The sequence below is a fragment of the Amblyomma mixtum genome, chromosome 5, assembly GCF_055824585.1.
Source record: "Amblyomma mixtum isolate Tamu chromosome 5, ASM5582458v1, whole genome shotgun sequence".
NCBI lineage: Eukaryota > Metazoa > Arthropoda > Arachnida > Ixodida > Ixodidae > Amblyomma > Amblyomma mixtum.
Window position 1 is genome coordinate 147260900 of NC_143016.1, and position 19967 is coordinate 147280866.

The window sequence follows — 19967 nt, forward strand, 5'->3', positions numbered from 1 at the left end:
ACTACCCGGGACAAAAAGTAGCGGCCGCGGTCCGTCAGCAATTGGCGTGGGGCACCGTGATGAAGGATGACATTTTGCAACAGGAAATCGGCGACATCGGTGGCGCAACTGGTTGGTAAGGCACGTGTGATAGCGTACCGAGTGGCGTAGTGAGTAGCGACGGCGATCCAACGGTTGCCGGAACTGGACGTAGGAAAAGGTCCGAGGAGGTCTAGTCCGACACGATGAAAGGGTTCCAGAGGTACGTCGATAGGCTGCAGAAGGCCGGCAGGCAAAGTGGAGGGCCGCTTCCTTCGTTGACAGAGGTCACAGCTGGCAACGTAACGGCGAACACTACGGTAAAGGCCGGGCCAAAAGAAGCGGCGTCGGACCCGATCGTACGTGCGGGAGACACCGAGGTGTCCCGCGGTGGGCAGGTCGTGTAGTTCCGCGAGGACAGACGAGCGGAGACGCTGAGGAACGACGAGCAGGAGCGGAGGGCCGTCAGGGCGAAGGTTGCGGCGGTAGAGGATGTCATCCTGAAGGACAAAGAGTTGGAGCGAAGGATCGGGGTTGGCACAGGTGAGGCGGTCAATAAGGGGACGCAAGGAGGAATCTTGCCGTTGCTCGGCCGCGATGTTAAGCAGATCAGAGATAGCGAATAAGCACGGGCCGAGGTCATTGTCTCCAGGATCTGGCGGCTCCACAGGGTGACGAGACAGGCAGTCAGCGTCTTGATGTAGGCGCCCGGACTTGTAAACAACGGTGTAAGAGTACTCTTGCAGGCGCAATGCCCAACGACCAAGCCGGCCTGTGGGGTCCTTCAGCGAAGAAAGCCAGCAAAGAGCGTGGTGGTCCGTCACAACTGAGAAAAGGCGGCCAAACAGGTAGGGTCGAAATTTAGCGACCGCCCAAACAAGGGCGAGGCACTCGCGCTCCATTATGGAGTAATTGCGCTCGGCGGTGGAAAGAAGACGGCTGGCGTATGCAATGACACAGTCTTGACCTTGGTGACGTTGGGCGAGCACAGCACCGATACCATATCCGCTGGCGTCTGTGCGAACTTCAGTTGGTGCCGACGGGTCGAAATGGGCCAATATAGGAGGGGAAGTGAGCAATTGGATTAAGGAAGAAAAGGCCTCTCCTTGGGCAGGGCCCCAGGTAAAAGGGCTGTCTTTCTTAAGGAGGTCGGTGAGGAGACGTGCGATGCCAGCCACTGCCAGCGACGAAGCTGGCAGTGGCGCGGGACGGAGCAGGGGTGAGTGTCGAGGGCGGTTCAGGTCGGGCGGGCTGGGGCGCGGCCGTGCGGCGCTGACCAGGTACTCACGGCCGACGTCCACGGCAGGCCCAGGACGCCGAAGCTCCGTGACCAGGATGGCGATGAAGAGACCCCAGCACCTCCACCAAATGTAACGTGGCGGCCAGCCGAAGAATGAGGCGTGGTGAACGATGGCTATGAGATGATTTAATGGCCGCTGGCCTAGCGCGAGCGCTCCGTCCCGCGCCACTGCCAGCTTCGTCTTCGTCACACTATTTTTATTTGGGCCTCGACTTGGGAGCGGTGCAGTCGAACGAATTTGTTTTTGCCGGTAAAGAAAGCAGGTCTTGGCCTGGCTCACTTGTTTCTGCGACAAATTGTGGCCCGCTTTGTTTTTTTACGGGATCAGAATGATATCTTTCTGCGCACAGTTATACAAGTAAGACTCTATAGACTTCTGCCTGGATTCGTAGTCTCGTCTGTTCAAAATATGTGCGGAAGGGTGACTGGATACCTGCATGAAGTTGTCTCATCGTATAGGCTGTTGAATGTACGTTTTTCCCAGCAGTACCTGTCAACCGTTACAAAGAAAAAACTCTACAGTGACCTTGTAGATGTCATGCTCCCTGTACCTTTGTACCGTTCTCCACATCGCGGTGGCCCAGGACAGGACGTCCTAAAAAGAGTGAAGAAAATGCCTATACTACCCTCCGCCAAATCGTTCTTTTTCAAGTTACATACAAACACCTTCCCAGTTAAGACCTGGCTTCACGATAAAGGACTCTTCATTCCCTGGAACACTGACTGCTTTTCATGCAAGAAACCCGAAACAATAGAACACGTATTTCTAGACTGCTGGGACCCGATCTTTCATTGCGATGTACTCCAAAGAACTTTAAAAAAACAGTTACCCCTGGATCCGTACGGCATACGTTTCTTGCCTGTGAATACCTCAGAGGAAATACCTTATGACCTCATTATGGTCCTGGGCCTGCACGCGGTGTGGAAAACACGAATGCAGTTCGAACACGCGGACTTGGTTGTTCGCCCGGTTCGCGAACATTTCATTGAGAGCGTTGTGCGCTTAAGAAATGTGTACAACGCACTGCCTGATCCACCACAATGGATAACTGTACAAGATGGATTAATGTCGCTCAAAACATTTCAAAGTCGTGTGGGCCGAAGTGTGGCCGCCATGTTTTATTTCTTGTAACCTCTTGATTTGTACGTCAAAATCGGCAATAAAGAAAAAAAAAGTAGCGTGGCCGAGCTGTCTAAGGCGCTGGTTTAAGGCACCAGTCTCTTCGGGGGCGTGGGTTCGAATCCCACCGCTGCCATGATTTTTTCCTTATGCTTTTTGTGTCCCTGCCCTGTTCAGTGGCCAGGTGCGCACCCTCCTCCTCCTTCTTCTTGTAGTCCCAGCGCAGAAGAGCAATTGCGCGGAGAGGAAGTTAGCAGCCGGAGTATCGGTAGCGTGGCCGAGCGGTCTAAGGCGCTGGTTTAAGGCACCAGTCTCTTCGGGGGCGTGGGTTCGAATCCCACCGCTGCCATGATTTTTTCCTTATGCTTTTTGTGTCCCTGCCCTGTTGTGTGGCCAGGTGCGCACCCTCCTCCTCCTCCTTCTTCTTGTAGTCCCAGCGCAGAAGAGCAATTGCGCGGAGAGGAAGTTAGCAGCCGGAGTATCGGTAGCGTGGCCGAGCGGTCTAAGGCGCTGGTTTAAGGCACCAGTCTCTTCGGGGGCGTGGGTTCGAATCCCACCGCTGCCATGATTTTTTCCTTATGCTTTTTGTGTCCCTGCCCTGTTGAGTGGCCAGCTGCGCACCCTCCTTCTCCTTCTTCTTGTAATCAGAGCGCAGAAGAGCAATTGCGCGGAGAGGAAGTTAGCAGCCGGAGTATCGGTAGCGTGGCCGAGCGGTCTAAGGCGCTGGTTTAAGGCACCAGTCTCTTCGGGGGCGTGGGTTCGAATCCCACCGCTGCCATGATTTTTTCCTTATGCTTTTTGTGTCCCTGCCCTGTTGAGTGGCCAGGTGCGCACCCTCCTCCTCCTTCTTCTTGTAGTCCCAGCGCAGAAGAGCAATTGCGCGGAGAGGAAGTTAGCAGCCGGAGTATCGGTAGCGTGGCCGAGCGGTCATTCCACTTCCGGCTTCCGTGGGAGACGGTCGTGTGATGGGAAGCTCTGAGCGCGCTTCGTTATCGGTCATGTCTGGCCGAGGTTTCGGTGAGCGACGCCCACCAGTGGGCTATCGCTTAGTTTTGCCTACGCTGCCTTCGGGAGACGCAATGAAGACAGCGGTTTTCCTTCACTGCGATATTGCCGGGCGGCCTTATCGCATACAGGATTTTCGTGAGCCTTTGGAAACTGCCGGTGTTCTACCTTTCGTGGCTGGCATTGGGGCCTTTCAAATGTCGCATGTGTGGATGTTGAAGCTGAAAACTGCGGAAGCGAAGGAACGACTGCTGAAAGAAGGAGCACTTGAAGTGAAAAAACGCTATTGTGCGGTCATAGACCCCAACAAACGTGAGTTGGCCTTCAGGGTGCACTGGGTGCCCTTCTACGTGTCGAATGAATCTGTGCAGAAGGCTTTTGAAGAATTTGGAGAGGTGGCAGACGTCAACCGCGAGCAGTGGAACAGTCCCGGGTTCGAAGACGTCGAATCGACCACCCGTCTGGTGCGTATGGTTCTGAAGGAGGGGCTCTCTATCGATGATTTGCCCCACATGCTCAAGTTCTACGGAGGACAAGTGTTGGTGGTGGTGCCTGGACGGCCACCAATATGCCTACGGTGCAAAAGGACGGGACATATTCGACGGGACTGCCGCACGCCAAGATGCAGTTTGTGTCACGCCTTCGGACACGAACGGGAAGGGTGCGTTCGCACGTATGCGCGTGTGGCCACGGGTACTGCTCCGCCGCAAGACGACGGCAGCGAGCTGCTCATGGACCAGGAGGAACTGGAGAACGCCGGAGCCCCGTCCCCTTCAGGACTCAGCGACGGCCCTGCTTCCCAGCAGCCGGAGCTGCCCGCTGGCGACGAGAAGTCACAAGTTGACCCCGCTGCAGAAACGACTGGCAAGAAGGCGGATGCTGCTGCGGCGCCAGAAGAGCCAACGAGGGAGAGCACTTCAGGCGACCACGACTCCGAGGCGCCGATGGATGCGACAGTCGCTTCCATTAAGCGACCTCGTGACTACGAAAAGGCACCGGCTACGGAACGAGAACTTCGTCGGCTAGAAAGGCATTGGAGAGGGGAGGGAGCCAAGAAAGGCAAGTTAGCCTTGTCGCGGTCCTCCTCGCTAACTCGCGACGAGAGGCCGAAGCAGTGAGCCTTAGTCACTGTTGTTTGTTTGCTGTGTGCACGCTATGGCTTATTTGAAGAAACCGCTAAAAGTTGGCACTCTGAACGTACGAGGGCTTGCCTCGAAGCGTAAGCAAGTGCAGTTGAACCGACTGTTCGGGGAGTTAGATCTAGATATCGCGGCTATTCAAGAAACAAAAGTTGAGGATGAGCAGCAAACAGATAACATGGTGCTTGGTTTTCGTTCGCATTTCAATGTTTGTGTAAGCCATGCGGCTGGTTTGTCGGCGGGATGCTGTCTTTTCCTGAGGAAAAACATAGGCATAGTGGAGGAACAAATAATAACTTGTGCAAGGGGGCGGTTTATCGTGTGTGACTTCACATATGAAACATTCGCGTTGAGGGTTGTTGTCCTGTATGCTCCCACGATACAAAAGGAACGGCGCGGTTTTTTTGAACAGTTAGCCTCGTTCCTTGATTGCAGTCGAGTGCTCATACTATTGGGAGACTTCAATTGCGTTTTGGACCCTAAAGATCGTTCAAATGTAAAGGACGTAAAAGACCCGAGTGTTGATTTCTTGAAGAGTGTCCTCAACGAGTGCAGCTTGGAGGATGTAATAGGCCTGGCGAAGAGTCAGAATCACGTGCATTTTACGCATTTTCAAGGTAGTAGCCACGCACGACTGGACAGAATATATGTGTCGCCGGAGTTTTCACCTTCCTGTGAGCAGTATGAAGTGAAGCAAGTGTCATTTAGTGACCACTGCCTAGTTACGGTAACTTTGGGAGGAAGGAAGCAGCGTAAAGCAAAAATGAACTGGGATATGTGGAAACTAAACTCAAGGCTTATAGAAGACGACATATTTTTAAGAAAAGTTAAGGAAAGCATGGATATGTTTAATAATAGTAAAAGAGGACATATTGAATCTTGGGAATGCTTTAAGCAGGAGTTGAAAATGCATGCCATTGAGCGTTCAACCATTAGAAAATATGAGGAAAAAAAAGAAGAAAAGCATTTGCGTGAACTTTTGGCGAATTTAGGGCACGAAGAGGAAAAAACGCCGGGCATGTTCATGCATGATATAAAAGGCGTCAAAGTTAGGCTAGAAGCTTTAGATGCTCAGAAGTACAGAGGAGCAGCGATAAGAGCACGCACGGAAAAATGGCTTACTGGTGAAATGCCTACAAAACGCGCGCTGATATATTTCGCCGATGCTAGAAGCGTGTCCCACCAGGCATCGGGTCCAGGAGCACCGCCGCAGTGCCGAAGGAGGAAGGAAACGTGGGCCGGAGACGGGGAGTAGGAGAAGTGAAGGAAAAAACTGTATTCACATAATTACATTATTTACATAGAGCGGGACTGAAAATGGCTCTCAGTGGAAGGGGAACGTCTTCGTCAACCGTAGTCGACTGGAGCTAGCAGGCTTCTCCGCCACACTCACGGCCGAGTTAAATATCGTCCGGTTTCCCCAGATCCCTGGCTGGGGAATAATGGTCGACGAGCACTGTCCAATCCGATGGACCGAAGGGGACGTTCTTGTCACCACCCACGGCTGGGCAGGTGCGAGCTTTTCCACTCTAACGCAGCTGGGTCGATGAGAGGGGGAGAATGCTGACTCAACCAGCCCAGCGGGAAAGGAACCTCCCGAAGTCTTCCAGCAGGGGAATGAACTTGCCTCCCCGCCGATTTCCCAGAACGCGAGTCGGGGACACAGAATTCTTCAATTATCCGCCAGCGTGACCGGCGCCGCCAAGTCGCCTCCGCATTCACGGTGGTTGCTCGGACAAAAGCTCCTGGGCCTCGCCTGCCTTCGTCGCCGCTATAGTGGTCATCTCCGCTGTGGTCGCTGGGGTTTCTGCTGACAATGGTTCTCGACATTCTTGCTACACTAATCCGCTGAGGCTCGGAGGGGCATTCCAAACATCCCACTTCCCATGGTCGTCGCGGGGTTGTCGACCTTGGTGATTGTTCACGGTAGCTGTTTGATCGGGCCACGTGGTCCGAAGTACGGCTACAACAGCAGGCCTCGATGAATGTTCACGATAGCGGCTTGATCGGGCCCACGTGGTCCGAATTACGGTTACAACAGCAGGCCTCGATGAATGTTCACGGTAGCGGCTTGATCGGGCCCACGTGGTCCGAAGTACGGTTACAACAGCACGTCCGCCGCCCGAAGAGGTCTCGTAGTGGTTGCAGCCAACGCTGCTGCGCGCAGAGACCTGGAGTTGTGTCCGTTCGGCTTTTGGTCACAGCTGGGCCCAAAGGTTCTTCCTGCTTCGTTGACAGCTGTAACGAGCTCAACCAGCAAGGTACACAGCCCAACCAGCAGAAAGCGCCAAACCGACTTTAAGAACTGCCAAGCTGTTTTCGGTCGACAAAGTCTGTTTAGAAAAAATGAGCTGTCGCGTGAAATTTACGTCCTCCTCCGAAAGTTTCCAAATTTGACCAAACCAGAATACACAGAGCTTGATTAGTCAAAAGGGAAAAATTTTCTAAAATTTTGGGGGGGTGCCGTAGCACGGTGTATGTCACAGAAAGCCACCGCCCGTGAGAGCACAAAGGGAAGGTGGAGCTGCTGAACACACATACAAACAGACAAAAATGATTCTCGCTAAAGCAAAAGAACAATACAAATTTGCATAGCGGAATAACGTCTGGGGAGTCATGAAAGGGCATTACACGGGAAAGCTTCGGCTGAGGCCATCAGCGTTTCCATTACCTCGCACTTTACTGCAACGCATGTAAACTGAGTCCCGCAATGCCAAGCTCCAAAATTTCACTCTCATTTCGCATAGGAGAGTGTAATGAACAAAAGACAAAAACAAGCATTAAACTCAATATGAGATTATGCGTCATATCCGCCCCTTGCGCGGCCGTGGTCCGACAGCTGCTTTAGCAGATAAGACATTACATAATGCTAGGAATTTCAGCTTGCATTTCTGTACAGGAGAGTTAAATGAACAAAAGAGACAAGCATTCAACTCAAGAACGGGTTATTCCTCGAACCCGCCCGCAAACAGCGGTGCGACTCAGGGAATTTACTGGTTCCTATTTTTCAGCCGCCCCCTGCGCGGCCGCGGTCCGATAGCTACTCTAGCAGGTGCAACAGGACACAAGGCTAGGAATTTCAGCTTGGGACCCTTAACTGTTCCTCGTCCAAGTCTCGCGGTTCTGAAGTTTGGCTGACGCTCAGAAAGCAGAATGCGAGAAGGGAACGAACGGGTGCGAATGCCGTGCCAGCGTATCCGTCTCTCTCGGATTGGGTTCGCGCGTTGCGTCCCCTTAGCTTGTGTTCCCTTCAAGCGGCGCGTGCGAACTCTTGAGCGCTGAGGTGCCAAATTGGGGCGGGTAACCGGTTGTCCGGTTTTCTGTGCAGCAGTCAACATGAGGCGCACTTTCCCCTTCATTAACATTCCCCGTTTGGCCACCTCTATACGCCGCCGCTCTGTGGAAACCCTCGCTGTTGGTTTGCGGGGCGCGTCACTAGCCATCGCGGAACCGTCACAGGTTAAGTCGTCGGCGTTCGCCTCATTGTCAGTTTGTGATCCAGCCTGCTCTGGCTCACTACCGTTAGAGTTTATAAGGCTTACAGGGCCACGTTTGCCCTCTTCACCCGCGTGCTCTGCTGGCTCTGCGAATTCTGGAGCCTTCGAACTGGTAAGGACCTGCGCAGCATTATTTCCAAAACAAAGGCCTTTTTCTTTGGGCAGCATATCCAAGCGATTTGATAAAATCGAGGGATACTGCATAGGCAGGTTTTGGGAGACGGCTGCCTTGGTCAGACGCAGCTCGAGCGGGCTCTCGTTCGCGACGCGGGCAGTAAGTTGGTCGTATTGGATACCTTTCCTATCCTTATACTGGCGGTACAGCAGGCCAGAACGGAGCTGGAAAGGTATGTTCTTCCGTGACACACCTATGTCACTTTGGTGACTCAAGTAATGTAGAGTCTGGTCTTTCTCTTGCTCAGCGGTGAACGTTTCTCTGTCCACACGAAGGAGTTTGAGAAAGCCATCTGAGTGGGGCAACACAAGATTGGTATTCAATTCCTCACCTAGCCCCAGCTCATCACTTGCGCCTGCTTCGGAAGACTCACTACAGCTTGCACTACTATCGGTGCTCTTTATCCCTGTGCTAGAAGTGAGTAAGTCCTGTGCTGACTCGTCATTAGGTAACGCGGAGCCGTCACGGGTTAAGTCGCCGGCGTTCGTCTCATCGTCAGTCTTTACTAGAGATTGCTCTGGCTCGTCACTGTGAGAATTTATAGGCTTCGGGCTTACAGGTTCAGGTTTGCCCTCTTCAACCACGTGCTCTGCTGGCGCCGCGAATTCTCGAGCCTTCGAAATGGTAAGGACCTTCGCAGCGTTATCTCCAAAACAAAGGCCTTTTTCTTGGGGCAGCATATCCAAGCGATTAGGGAAAATCGAGGGATGCTGCTTAGGCAGGTTTTGGGAGATGGCTGCCTCGGTCAGACGCACCCCGAGCGGGCTCTCGTTTGCGACGCGGGCAATGGGCAAAGACACGCAGTTTTCATTCCCGACTTTAATCTCTTTTCGCGCCGAAACCTCCTGATTTAATGTCGAATTCCTCTCGGCGCGCTTCGCCAGTAAGATTTGCAACTCCAAACGCATTAAAGCAAGTTGCTTTTCATCGGCTTCCTTAAGACGAAGACGTTCTTTTTCTATCCTGTCAGCCTCCTCCTTAGCGGCTTCCTTGCGGTAAAGGCGTTCTTTTTCAATCCTGTCAGCCTCCTTCTCAGCGGCTTCCTTGCGGCAAAGGCGTTCTTTTTCAATCCTGTCAGCCTCCTTCTTAGCGGCTTCCTTGCGGCAAAGGCGTTCTTTTTCAACCCTAACGGCCTTCTCCTTGCGTTCCCTTTCAACCCTGTCGGCCTCCTCCTTGCGTTCCCTTTCAACCCTGTCGGCCTCCTCCTTAGCGTTCCTGATTCCCTCCTGAATGACTTCCCAGGTCTCCCAAATTTTGTCACCCTGTTCCTTAGCACCACATTCCCTAATAGCCTCAATCAGCTGCGGCTTTCTGTGACTCTTCCTGGCCTCAATACCCAGCTTTTCACACAGCAACATCAACTCTGGCTTCTTTAGCTTGCTCAAATCCATGGCAACTTCCGAACGAGGACTTTCATAAAATAAGCTGCTACGTGAAATGCTTAAGCGAGCACGTGCAGAAAAACAATCTACAGGTAGTGATAAATTTCCAGAGTTATCAAGCCTGGCAGATTCTTAAAGAAAGTCAAGCGCTCACCACTGCTGAAGCCAGGACCAAGCGTGGAAGATCCCACCGCTGCCACCAGTTGATATATTTCGCCGATGCTAGAAGCGTGTCCCACCAGGCATCGGGTCCAGGAGCACCGCCGCAGTGCCGAAGGAGGAAGGAAACGTGGGCCGGAGACGGGGAGTAGGGGAAGTGAAGGAAAAAACTGTATTCACATAATTACATTATTTACATAGAGCGGGACTGAGAATGGCTCTCAGTGGAAGGGGAACGTCTTCGTCAACCGTAGTCGACTGGAGCTAGCAGGCTTCTCCGCCACACTCACGGCCGAGTTAAATATCGTCCGGTTTCCCCAGATCCCTGGCTGGGGAATAATGGTCGACGAGCACTGTCCAATCCGATGGACCGAAGGGGACGTTCTTGTCACCACCCACGGCTGGGCAGGTGCGAGCTTTTCCACTCTAACGCAGCTGGGTCGATGAGAGGGGGAGAATGCTGACTCAACCAGCCCAGCGGGAAAGGAACCTCCCGAAGTCTTCCAGCAGGGGAATGAACTTGCCTCCCCGCCGATTTCCCAGAACGCGAGTCGGGGACACAGAATTCTTCAATTATCCGCCAGCGTGACCGGCGCCGCCAAGTCGGCCAGTTGATATATTTCGCCGATGCTAGAAGCGTGTCCCACCAGGCATCGGGTCCAGGAGCACCGCCGCAGTGCCGAAGGAGGAAGGAAACGTGGGCCGGAGACGGGGAGTAGGGGAAGTGAAGGAAAAAACTGTATTCACATAATTACATTATTTACATAGAGCGGGACTGAGAATGGCTCTCAGTGGAAGGGGAACGTCTTCGTCAACCGTAGTCGACTGGAGCTAGCAGGCTTCTCCGCCACACTCACGGCCGAGTTAAATATCGTCCGGTTTCCCCAGATCCCTGGCTGGGGAATAATGGTCGACGAGCACTGTCCAATCCGATGGACCGAAGGGGACGTTCTTGTCACCACGCACGGCTGGGCAGGTGCGAGCTTTTCCACTCTAACGCAGCTGGGTCGATGAGAGGGGGAGAATGCTGACTCAACCAGCCCAGCGGGAAAGGAACCTCCCGAAGTCTTCCAGCAGGGGAATGAACTTGCCTCCCCGCCGATTTCCCAGAACGCGAGTCGGGGACACAGAATTCTTCAATTATCCGCCAGCGTGACCGGCGCCGCCAAGTCGCCTCCGCATTCACGGTGGTTGCTCGGACAAAAGCTCCTGGGCCTCGCCTGCCTTCGTCGCCGCTATAGTGGTCATCTCCGCTGTGGTCGCTGGGGTTTCTGCTGACAATGGCCCTCGACATTCTTGCTACACTAATCCGCTGAGGCTCGGAGGGGCATTCCAAACATCCCACTTCCCATGGTCGTCGCGGGGTTGTCGACCTTGGTGATTGTTCACGGTAGCTGTTTGATCGGGCCACGTGGTCCGAAGTACGGCTACAACAGCAGGCCTCGATGAATGTTCACGATAGCGGCTTGATCGGGCCCACGTGGTCCGAATTACGGTTACAACAGCAGGCCTCGATGAATGTTCACGGTAGCGGCTTGATCGGGCCCACGTGGTCCGAAGTACGGTTACAACAGCGCTCACAGATGAAAAGCGATACGCGCGGTCAAACGAGATATCAGTTATCGAATACAAAGGACGAATCCTCAGTGAACAAAGTGAAATTTCGAGTGCATTCGTGGAACAGTACCGTGAGCTGTTTTCACGCAAAGCACCAAGTGAAGAAGGGTTTCGGGAAAACTTTTTGCCACTTATGCCAATATTAGGAAATGAGATAACTGAAGAACTAGAGAGCGAAATAAGTATTAAGGAAATAGAGACAGCAATTGAGGAATTGAATGCCGGAAAGTCGCCGGGACCTGACGGTTTGACTGCTGCCTTTTATAAGAGCTTTAAATATGACATTGCTGCTATGCTACATAAGCTTTTCAAAGAGTGTTTTGAGGTCGGTAGGCTGCCACCTTCGTTTAGCAATGCTCATACGATCTTAATTCCTAAGACAGATGACCCTGCCAAGCTGGTAAAAGTAACAAGCTATAGACCGATCACGTTAACAAACGTTGATTATAAAATCCTGATGAAAGTGTTAGCTAAGCGATTGCAATACGTCATAAAGGATATTGTAGGGCCTCACCAAACGTGTGGCATAAAAACAAGAAGCATATTTAAAAATATTCATGTAGCACGCAGCGTGCTCGAGTGCTGCGATGCTTTAAATAAGAAAGTGGCTATGGTTCAAATTGACTTTGAAAAAGCATTTGATCGGGTGTCTCATGAAATACTCTATTGTGTGTTGGAACATATTGGTATTGGTTCGGTTGTTCTCAATGGGGTAAAAATGGCTTATGCATGTTGCTCGACACGACTTATGGTAAACAAAATATTATCTGAAAGAATTGATGTGAGGGCTTCTGTTCGACAAGGATGTCCACTGTCCCCTCTACTTTTTGCAATTTATTTGGAGCCTTTTTGCAGGATGATAACTGCGAGCGAGCACATCCGAGGTTTTAGGTTGGGAGCGTGTGAGGTGCGAATACTGGCATATGCAGATGATGTTGCCCTCTTTTGTGAAGATCGCAAAAGTATTGTAGAAGCGTTACAAGTAACCGAAAGGTTTTGCAGGCAAACTGGTAGCGCTGTTAATCTCGATAAATGTCTTGGAGTCTGGCATGGGCAATGGGACTTGGAACCAGAAGTGTTCTGCGGGGTCCGATGGGCTACAACTCCCGGAGTTTATTTGGGAGTCCCGCTGGACAGATATGGGGAAAATACCAATTACTGGAATGAAAAAGCGGAAGAAATGCGGGACCGGACCAAGGGATGGATGGGCCGTAATCTTTCTATTTTCGCGCGCGCTACTGTATGCAACACCTTTCTTGTGGCAAGGATCATGTATTTACTTCAAGTATTATATTGTGCACGAACCAATATCCAAAGGTTTCATCGGGTTTTTGCGGTCTTCATTTGGGCGTCCAATTGGGAACGAATTCGCAGAGATAATCTCTTCCGGAGAGTAAAGGTCGGGGGACTGTCTCTAATGCATCTCTATGTACGGCAGGTTGTTTTAAGATTTTGTTTCCTGCGTGACCAAAATGACCCCTTCCTGCGAACATTCATACAAACCATGTTATCCAGTGCACTTCCAGAATTCATTGTCTCTTCGTGCAATGCTCGGCGGTACACAGTGTCTCGCTTCCTGCGAGAGGTTGTCTGGTCATTCAGGTTTTTGCAAGTGCGGTTCTCGCTAGAGTATTTAGCGAATGTAACGCCGAAGCGATTATACAAGGATCTTATTGAACAGTTGTTTCCAGCGCCACTGTACAGAACCTTATACTGTGAAGGCCCTGGGAAATACGTTCTCAGGCGAGTTAAAAAGATGACTGTTGCACCTGGCGTCAAAACATTCTTTTTTAAATTACACACAGGAACGCTACCAGTAAAAACATGGCTAGAGGAAAAGGGCCTTTTTGTTCCTTGGGGCTCGAACTGACTCCTGTGTAGAAAACCGGAGACGGTAGAACACGTGTTCCTCGATTGTTGGGATGCGGTGTTCTACTGGGATGTTTTGCAAAGAACCCTAAAAAAGGACTTGCCATTGACACCGCGCGGAATTCGGTACTTGACCACTGAAAGTGATGTTGCACAGTATGACCAGATTATGTTATTGGGCCTTCACAGCATTTGGAGGAGTAGAATGGCTGTAAGACATTGTGACTTGGATGCACGATCGGTATGTGGTTATTTTGTGGAACATGTGTATAAGTTAAGAGAAGTCTTGAAGCAACAAGATTGCGCGGATGATGTATTGAGTCTGATGGACCAACTTGTGTTAATGAAAGTCCATTAGACACGGTTGTCTGCCAAGGGGCACGACAACTACGATATTTTATTGATGTATTCATTCATGCAATAAAGAAAAAAAAAAAAAGGTAGCGTGGCCGAGCGGTCTAAGGCGGTGGTTTAAGGCACCAGTCTCTTCGGGGGCGTGGGTTCGAATCCCACCGCTGCCATGATTTTTTCCTTATGCTTTTTGTGTCCCTGCCCTGTTGAGTGGCCAGGTGCGCACCCTCCTCCTCCTTCTTCTTGTAGTCCCAGCGCAGAAGAGCAATTGCGCGGAGAGGAAGTTAGCAGCCGGAGTATCGGTAGCGTGGCCGAGCGGTCTAAGGCGCTGGTTTAAGGCACCAGTCTCTTCGGGGGCGTGGGTTCGAATCCCACCGCTGCCATGATTTTTTCCTTATGCTTTTTGTGTCCCTGCCCTGTTGAGTGGCCAGCTGCACACCCTCCTCCTCCTTCTTCTTGTAATCAGAGCGCAGAAGAACAATTGCGTGGAGAGGAAGTTAGCAGCCGGAGTATCGGTAGCGTGGCTGAGCATTCTACTTCCAGACGCGATAGCGGACGGTCGCAGAATCATTGGCTCCCACGGAGCGGCGATAGCGGCCGTTGCCGGCCGCGGAAACAGGTTTGCCAGCGACGCTGACAAGGACTACGAGATCGTTCTGCCTACTCTGCCCACCGGACGTGTTGTTTTAAACACGGTTTTTCTGCACGGTGACGTGCGTGTGAGACCCTACAGGGTCGAAGACTTCAGAGACGCCCTCGCCAACGTTGGTGCGCCCCCCGACGTCGTAGCGTTGGGGGCGTACCAGATTAACCATGTGTGGGCGGTAACCTTCGGCAGCGGTGATGCCGCAAAGAAACTGGCCACCATGAAGGAGCTCGAGGTTAAGAGACGTCGCTGCATCGTCTTCGACCCAGAAGACCACCAGGTGAAGCTGCGCCAGCACTGGATGTTAGACGGCGTCACCGACGAGGACATCCGGACTGCATTCGCGGCGTTCGGCAACGTGACCGAGGTCACCCGGGAGCGTTGGCGCGTCGCCGGCATGAAGGAGAAGAGGTCCACCACGAGGACCGTGCTCCTAAAGATGAAGCCAGGCATGAGGGTGGACGACCTGCCCCACCAGGTTCGAGTTGCGGGCGAGTTGGCTCTCGTGGTGGTTGCCGGGCGGCCGATGCAGTGTCTGCGCTGCGGCGGCGCGGGGCACGTGCGCCGTGATTGCAAGCTGCCCAGGTGCTCGAAGTGCCGACGCTACGGACACTCCGAGGCTGACTGCGTGCGCACCTACGCGTCGGCTACCGGGCGTGTAGCGGCGAGCGACTCCGCAGAGCTCATGGACGTCGTCGAAGCGGAGGAAGCAGCCAGCGGCATCGACGACACGGGCAAAACGGCGGGGGTTGAGTCTGCTGTTTCGAGCAGCAACACCGACACTGCTGGCACACAGGAGAGCAGGTCGCCAACTACAGACGCATCTTCGACGCCTGTGGAGACGCCCGAAGTTGGAGCAAGCCCGTCAGCGCACGTGGACGCGGAAACAAAGGCGGCCAGCGATAACCACGACGAGAAGGCCCACGCCCGCATGAACACCGGCGTGACTACCCCTGCTAAGCGTCCGCACACCGAGAACAAGGCCGACGGAGAAAAGGCAGCAGAGCCCAGCGTCGAGGAACCGCCTGCAAAGACGCCGCAAGCACGACGGGCCAGTCGGCGGCCGCGGCCAAAGGTTCCGGCTGAGAAGTGTGGCGGCGACAAGGCGCCTCCTGACCAGGAGCACGTGGCCGCGCCGGATGACACCGGCGGCGACGGCATCGTCTAGCGAAATGCTGGGCGCGGGAGGTAAGCACCATGCCTTCGGTCTCTTCTCCTTAAGTTAAAATGGCTTCTGCAACTCCGTTTAAAGTCGCCACCCTAAATGTCAGAGGCCTGGCAGGTAAAAGAAAACAAAGCCAGCTGTACCGACTTATAACGGAGCAAGATATTGATATACTGGCAGTGCAGGAGACTAAAGTTGACGGTGAGGAAGAGACCGGGAGCATGGTGCGACGTTTCACGTCTAGATATTTTGCTGTTGTAAGCCGTGCGGTGGGCACATCGGCTGGTTGTATTCTGTTTGTTAAGAAGTTGCCGAGGCTAGTGGTACACGGTGATCATTCGTGCTTGTCGGGTCGATACGTGTCGATAGATTTTTCGCTGTGCAACACTGACTGGCGCATTGTTTGCCTGTACGCACCTAATGCGGTTGATGGCTGAACCGCGTTTTTTGAAAGTGTCGAAGAACGGCTTCGCACGGACAGACAACTCATCGTTATGGGTGATTGCAACTGTGTTGTCAGTGCGCGCGACAAGACAAGCGTCCGAAGTTTCCGAGATAAGAGCACTCAATTGTTGTTACAAATGATTGTGAATTGCAACCTCGAGCATTTGGCTGAGTGTCTTGAAGGAACGCGGGCTATAAAGTACACACGATTCGAGGGCTCAAGTCATGCACGGCTAGACCGCATTTATGTATCCGCGGATACTGTACAGTACTCACGGATTGAAATAGGACAATCGGAGCGCGTGGCCGTCGCTGCATGCAGCGCCGCCCGTGGATGCTCATGTTACCAAGGTGCTGCATTGTGGTATAGCCCGAGGGGGAGAACATCTAAAAAGCAGAACTGCTCCTTCCGGTCGCCACAGACCGGCTTGGTCTGTGGTTTACCACACTGCCTGCGTGGCGCTGCAATGCTTGCGCGCCTTCGTGTGCAGAGCGAAATGGTTCGGCGGTGCGCACTGCCCCTTTTGCGGCGTCATCTGCTTGCGCATCTGCGCGAGCAGACGACGCTCTCGTTACACGCCTTTTGGCGATGCGGCACGCATGCTGTGCAATTAAGACACAGGATTCAGCCACTTGGCAGCAGCGACGTGCCCCGTGCGCACTGTGTTAACAGTTGTACGCTCTTGTCACAGGCACAAACCGCTTGGCTGCACTCAGCGCCCGCACCGGACCAAGCCAGCTCTCCGCGCCGGACTTCAGATTGTTACGCCGGATTTTCCGCAAGTTGTACCAGGAGGCGTGACCGTCAGCTGCGCAGAACTACTGCGCTGCTCTACGCCAGTGCCAGGAGCTACAAAAGGAGCCACATCAGCGCAGCTAGCCTCACTTGGCAGCAGCGACGTGCCCCGTGCGCACTGTGTTAACAGTTGTGCGCTCTTGTCACAGGCACAAACCGCTTGGCTGCACTCAGCGCCCGCACCGGACCAAGCCAGCTCTCCGCGCCGGACTTCAGATTGTTACGCCGGATTTTCCGCAAGTTGTACCAGGAGGCGTGACCGTCAGCTGCGCAGAACTACTGCGCTGCCCTACGCCAGTGCCAGGAGCTACAAAAGGAGCCACATCAGCGCAGCTAGCCTCACTTGGCAGCAGCGACGTGCCCCGTGCGCACTGTGTTAACAGTTGTACGCTCTTGTCACAGGTTAGTGTTATCGCCGTATCGATTCCTTGACTTATCTTCTGTATTGTGTGTCGTCGCTGCTGTCTGATTTGGACTTGTGCTTGTGTGTTGTCTCAAGCTGCAGTGCTTTATTATCATCTTGTTGCACCCGAAAGGCTCCTTGCCTTCAAATGTCTAAAGAGTTAAATAAGCTGAAGGAAGAAATGAGGGCTGAATTAGTTAAACTTAAAGACGAAGTAGAACTTGAACTGAAGGCCTTTCGAGAGGCGATGGAAAGAGATTTGCGAAACGAAATTCGTGAGCTAAAAACCGAGCAAAAAAACTTGACCGAGAGCCTTGAGTTCGCGCATGGAACAATAGAGGACATCAAAAAACAACTGGATGATGAGGTTTCCAAAAACGTGCAACTATCAACTGATAATGAGGCGCTGTGTGCCAGGTGCGCATCTCTCGAAAGTAAATTGCAAAATGCAGAAAGCAGGCTTACTCATGCTGAACAATATTCAAGGAAGTGTAATATTGAAATACAAGGAATAGCAGAGACTGGAGACGAATCCCTGAGTGACATTCTCTCTAAAATTGGCAACACCATCTCAGAACCGATAGAAGAAGCTGACATTGAAGTCTGCCATCGCGTGCCGACGCGAACTGCTGGGAAATCGCACATCCTCGTCCAATTCAAATCCCGCAGGAAGCGAGACATTGTCCTGACGAAGGCGAAAAAAACACGGCTTACAAGCAAAGACATCGGCCTAGACAAATCAGATGCAATATATGTCAAATAGCACCTCTGTCCCGCATTGAAGAAACTACTTGCAATGGCTGTGAAAAAAAAATATGAGTGCAACTGGAAATCGGTGTGGTCCTACAACGGGAAAATCTTTGCCAAGCAGGCAGATAACACGCCCACTGTGCATGTGACAGGTGAGGACGTTGTCGACAAGATTTTTTCTACTCAAGCGGGCAACACAGCTCGTGATGCCGATAACGTGTGATTGCCGACATCGTGCTCATCTGGCTATGTGCTTCGTGTTTTCAAAGCCTTGAAAGATGGATTATCAGGAGCTTACTCTGCCATCTGATGTGAAGTTTGATTATTTATCATGCGAATCAGTTATGCATATCAATGCACGTTCAGTGAACTGTAAAGAGGATGACATTGTCCTTTTATTACAGCAATTTTGCTCTCAATTTTCTGTCCTAATGCTGTCGGAAACTTGGTATACAAACAGTAGCAAAATGTTGGAACTAGATGGTTACAATAACTTCTTTCTTAATCGTAAAAACAGCAGGGGTGGTGGCGTAGCAGTTCTAGTTGCAAATCACAAGAAATGTGAAATTTTGCCGGAATTCAGTAAGACCACTGTGGATTATGAAATCTTAACGCTGAAAAATAAACAAGAAATAATTTCTGTCTTGTATCGTCCACCAACTGGGAATGTTGCACGCTTCTTAGAATTTTATGAAGACTTCTTGGAATTTATTTCTAAAAACAACCTTAGGCTCATCAGTGGTGGTGATTTTAACATAAACATGTTAGAGGAAAATAACTGTGTTCGTGACTTTAGCACAAAACTGGTTTCATCTGGTTTCATAAATGTGATTAAAACACCAACTCGAATTACATGTTCTACATCATCCATGCTAGATCTCATTGTTACGAATCTTGACACTGAAATTTACAATGCAGGCACAGTTGCCTGCGACGTTAGTGATCACTGTCCTACTTTCTTAACATATCGCATTGATTCACTGGACAGGAATGTGAAAAGGGAAACATTTTTTGTTCAGCGCATTACCGAAGGAAAGCTAATCTCGTTCAAGAATGAAATCATGAACCAAGATTGGTCTGCCGTGCTAAAAAATGTGGATGCGAATGACGCGTATAACGAATTCATAAATCGTTTTGTGTGCATCTATGCTAAACATTTCCCTTTGCAAACTATCGTGCCAACAAAAAAGATTAAGAAACCATGGGTCACTCGAGAACACTTACAACTGATCAAAAATAAAAATCGTCACTTTCATTCTTTCTTGCGTACACGTTCAAAAGAAACTCTAAAGGAGTTTAAAATATTGCGGAATAAGCTAAACGCTGAGCTTCGGAGAGCCAAATCTTTCTACTATGAGCAGTTATTTGCAGATTGCGCTCGAAAACGCCCGGATGCTGCATGGAAAGCAATAAACACTGTTTTGGGTCGTAAAAGTAAAAGTTCCCTTCCGGATGTTTTAACACATGAAGGTGGTGAATTGAGCGGTAAAGCGCTTGCGGATTACCTTAACAATCATTTTGTGAGTATTGCAAATCCTTGTGACTATCCTCCAGATACAACTGGAATCTCCACTAGTACAATGAAAACAATATACCTTCAGCCTACTGATGAGCAGGAGATTTATAACACTTTCATGTTGCTCCGAAACAGTAAGGCGCTTGATATTGAAAACATTCAAATCATGCCGATAAAGTATGTATTGACCTTACTTACATCCGTACTTGCTTACATATTTAATTTAATACTGGATTCCGGCGTCTTTCCTGAAAAAATGAATGTGCTAGGGTTTCTGTAATCTTCAAGGGCGGCGACCAAAACTTGGCGACAAACTATCGCCCAATTTCAGTCCTCCCTGTATTTTCTAAGGCACTAGAAAAGATCATTTTTGCTCGCATAACTAACTTCTTTGACAAACAAAACATAATAACAAATACACAGTTCGGTTTTAGGAAGGACATATCGACGGAAACTGCTTTACTAACGTTAAAAGAAAATATTTTACGAAACATAGAAAGTAATTTGTTCTCGTTGGCTGTTTTCATAGATTTCAGCAAGGCTTTTGACTGCCTGGACCATAACATTCTTCTATCCAAAATACAAGCTTACGGGATCCGCGGCACGTGTCTAGCT

The 19967-nt window shown here is 51.3% G+C and overlaps 1 protein-coding gene and 6 non-coding genes across 7 annotated transcripts; all 7 read left to right on the forward strand.

The window, feature by feature from the left end:
• Nucleotides 1-2492: 2492 nt before the first annotated feature.
• TRNAL-AAG (transfer RNA leucine (anticodon AAG)) lies at nt 2493-2574 on the forward strand. The gene has a single exon. It is a non-coding gene; the product is annotated as a tRNA-Leu (tRNA).
• A 131-nt stretch (nt 2575-2705) lies between these two features.
• On the forward strand, nt 2706-2787 carry TRNAL-AAG (transfer RNA leucine (anticodon AAG)). The gene has a single exon. It is a non-coding gene; the product is annotated as a tRNA-Leu (tRNA).
• A 134-nt stretch (nt 2788-2921) lies between these two features.
• TRNAL-AAG (transfer RNA leucine (anticodon AAG)) lies at nt 2922-3003 on the forward strand. The gene has a single exon. It is a non-coding gene; the product is annotated as a tRNA-Leu (tRNA).
• Nucleotides 3004-3134: 131 nt separating this feature from the next.
• Nucleotides 3135-3216, forward strand: TRNAL-AAG (transfer RNA leucine (anticodon AAG)). The gene has a single exon. It is a non-coding gene; the product is annotated as a tRNA-Leu (tRNA).
• A 136-nt stretch (nt 3217-3352) lies between these two features.
• Nucleotides 3353-16942, forward strand: LOC149344061 (uncharacterized). The gene is made up of 2 exons (XM_089547133.1): nt 3353-4364; nt 16833-16942. Exons 1-2 carry the CDS (start codon nt 3404-3406, stop codon nt 16940-16942), a joined length of 1071 nt encoding a protein of 356 aa, XP_089403259.1. The 5' UTR covers nt 3353-3403.
• TRNAL-AAG (transfer RNA leucine (anticodon AAG)) lies at nt 13721-13802 on the forward strand. Its single transcript has one exon. It is a non-coding gene; the product is annotated as a tRNA-Leu (tRNA).
• TRNAL-AAG (transfer RNA leucine (anticodon AAG)) lies at nt 13934-14015 on the forward strand. Its single transcript has one exon. It is a non-coding gene; the product is annotated as a tRNA-Leu (tRNA).
• Nucleotides 16943-19967: the final 3025 nt, after the last annotated feature.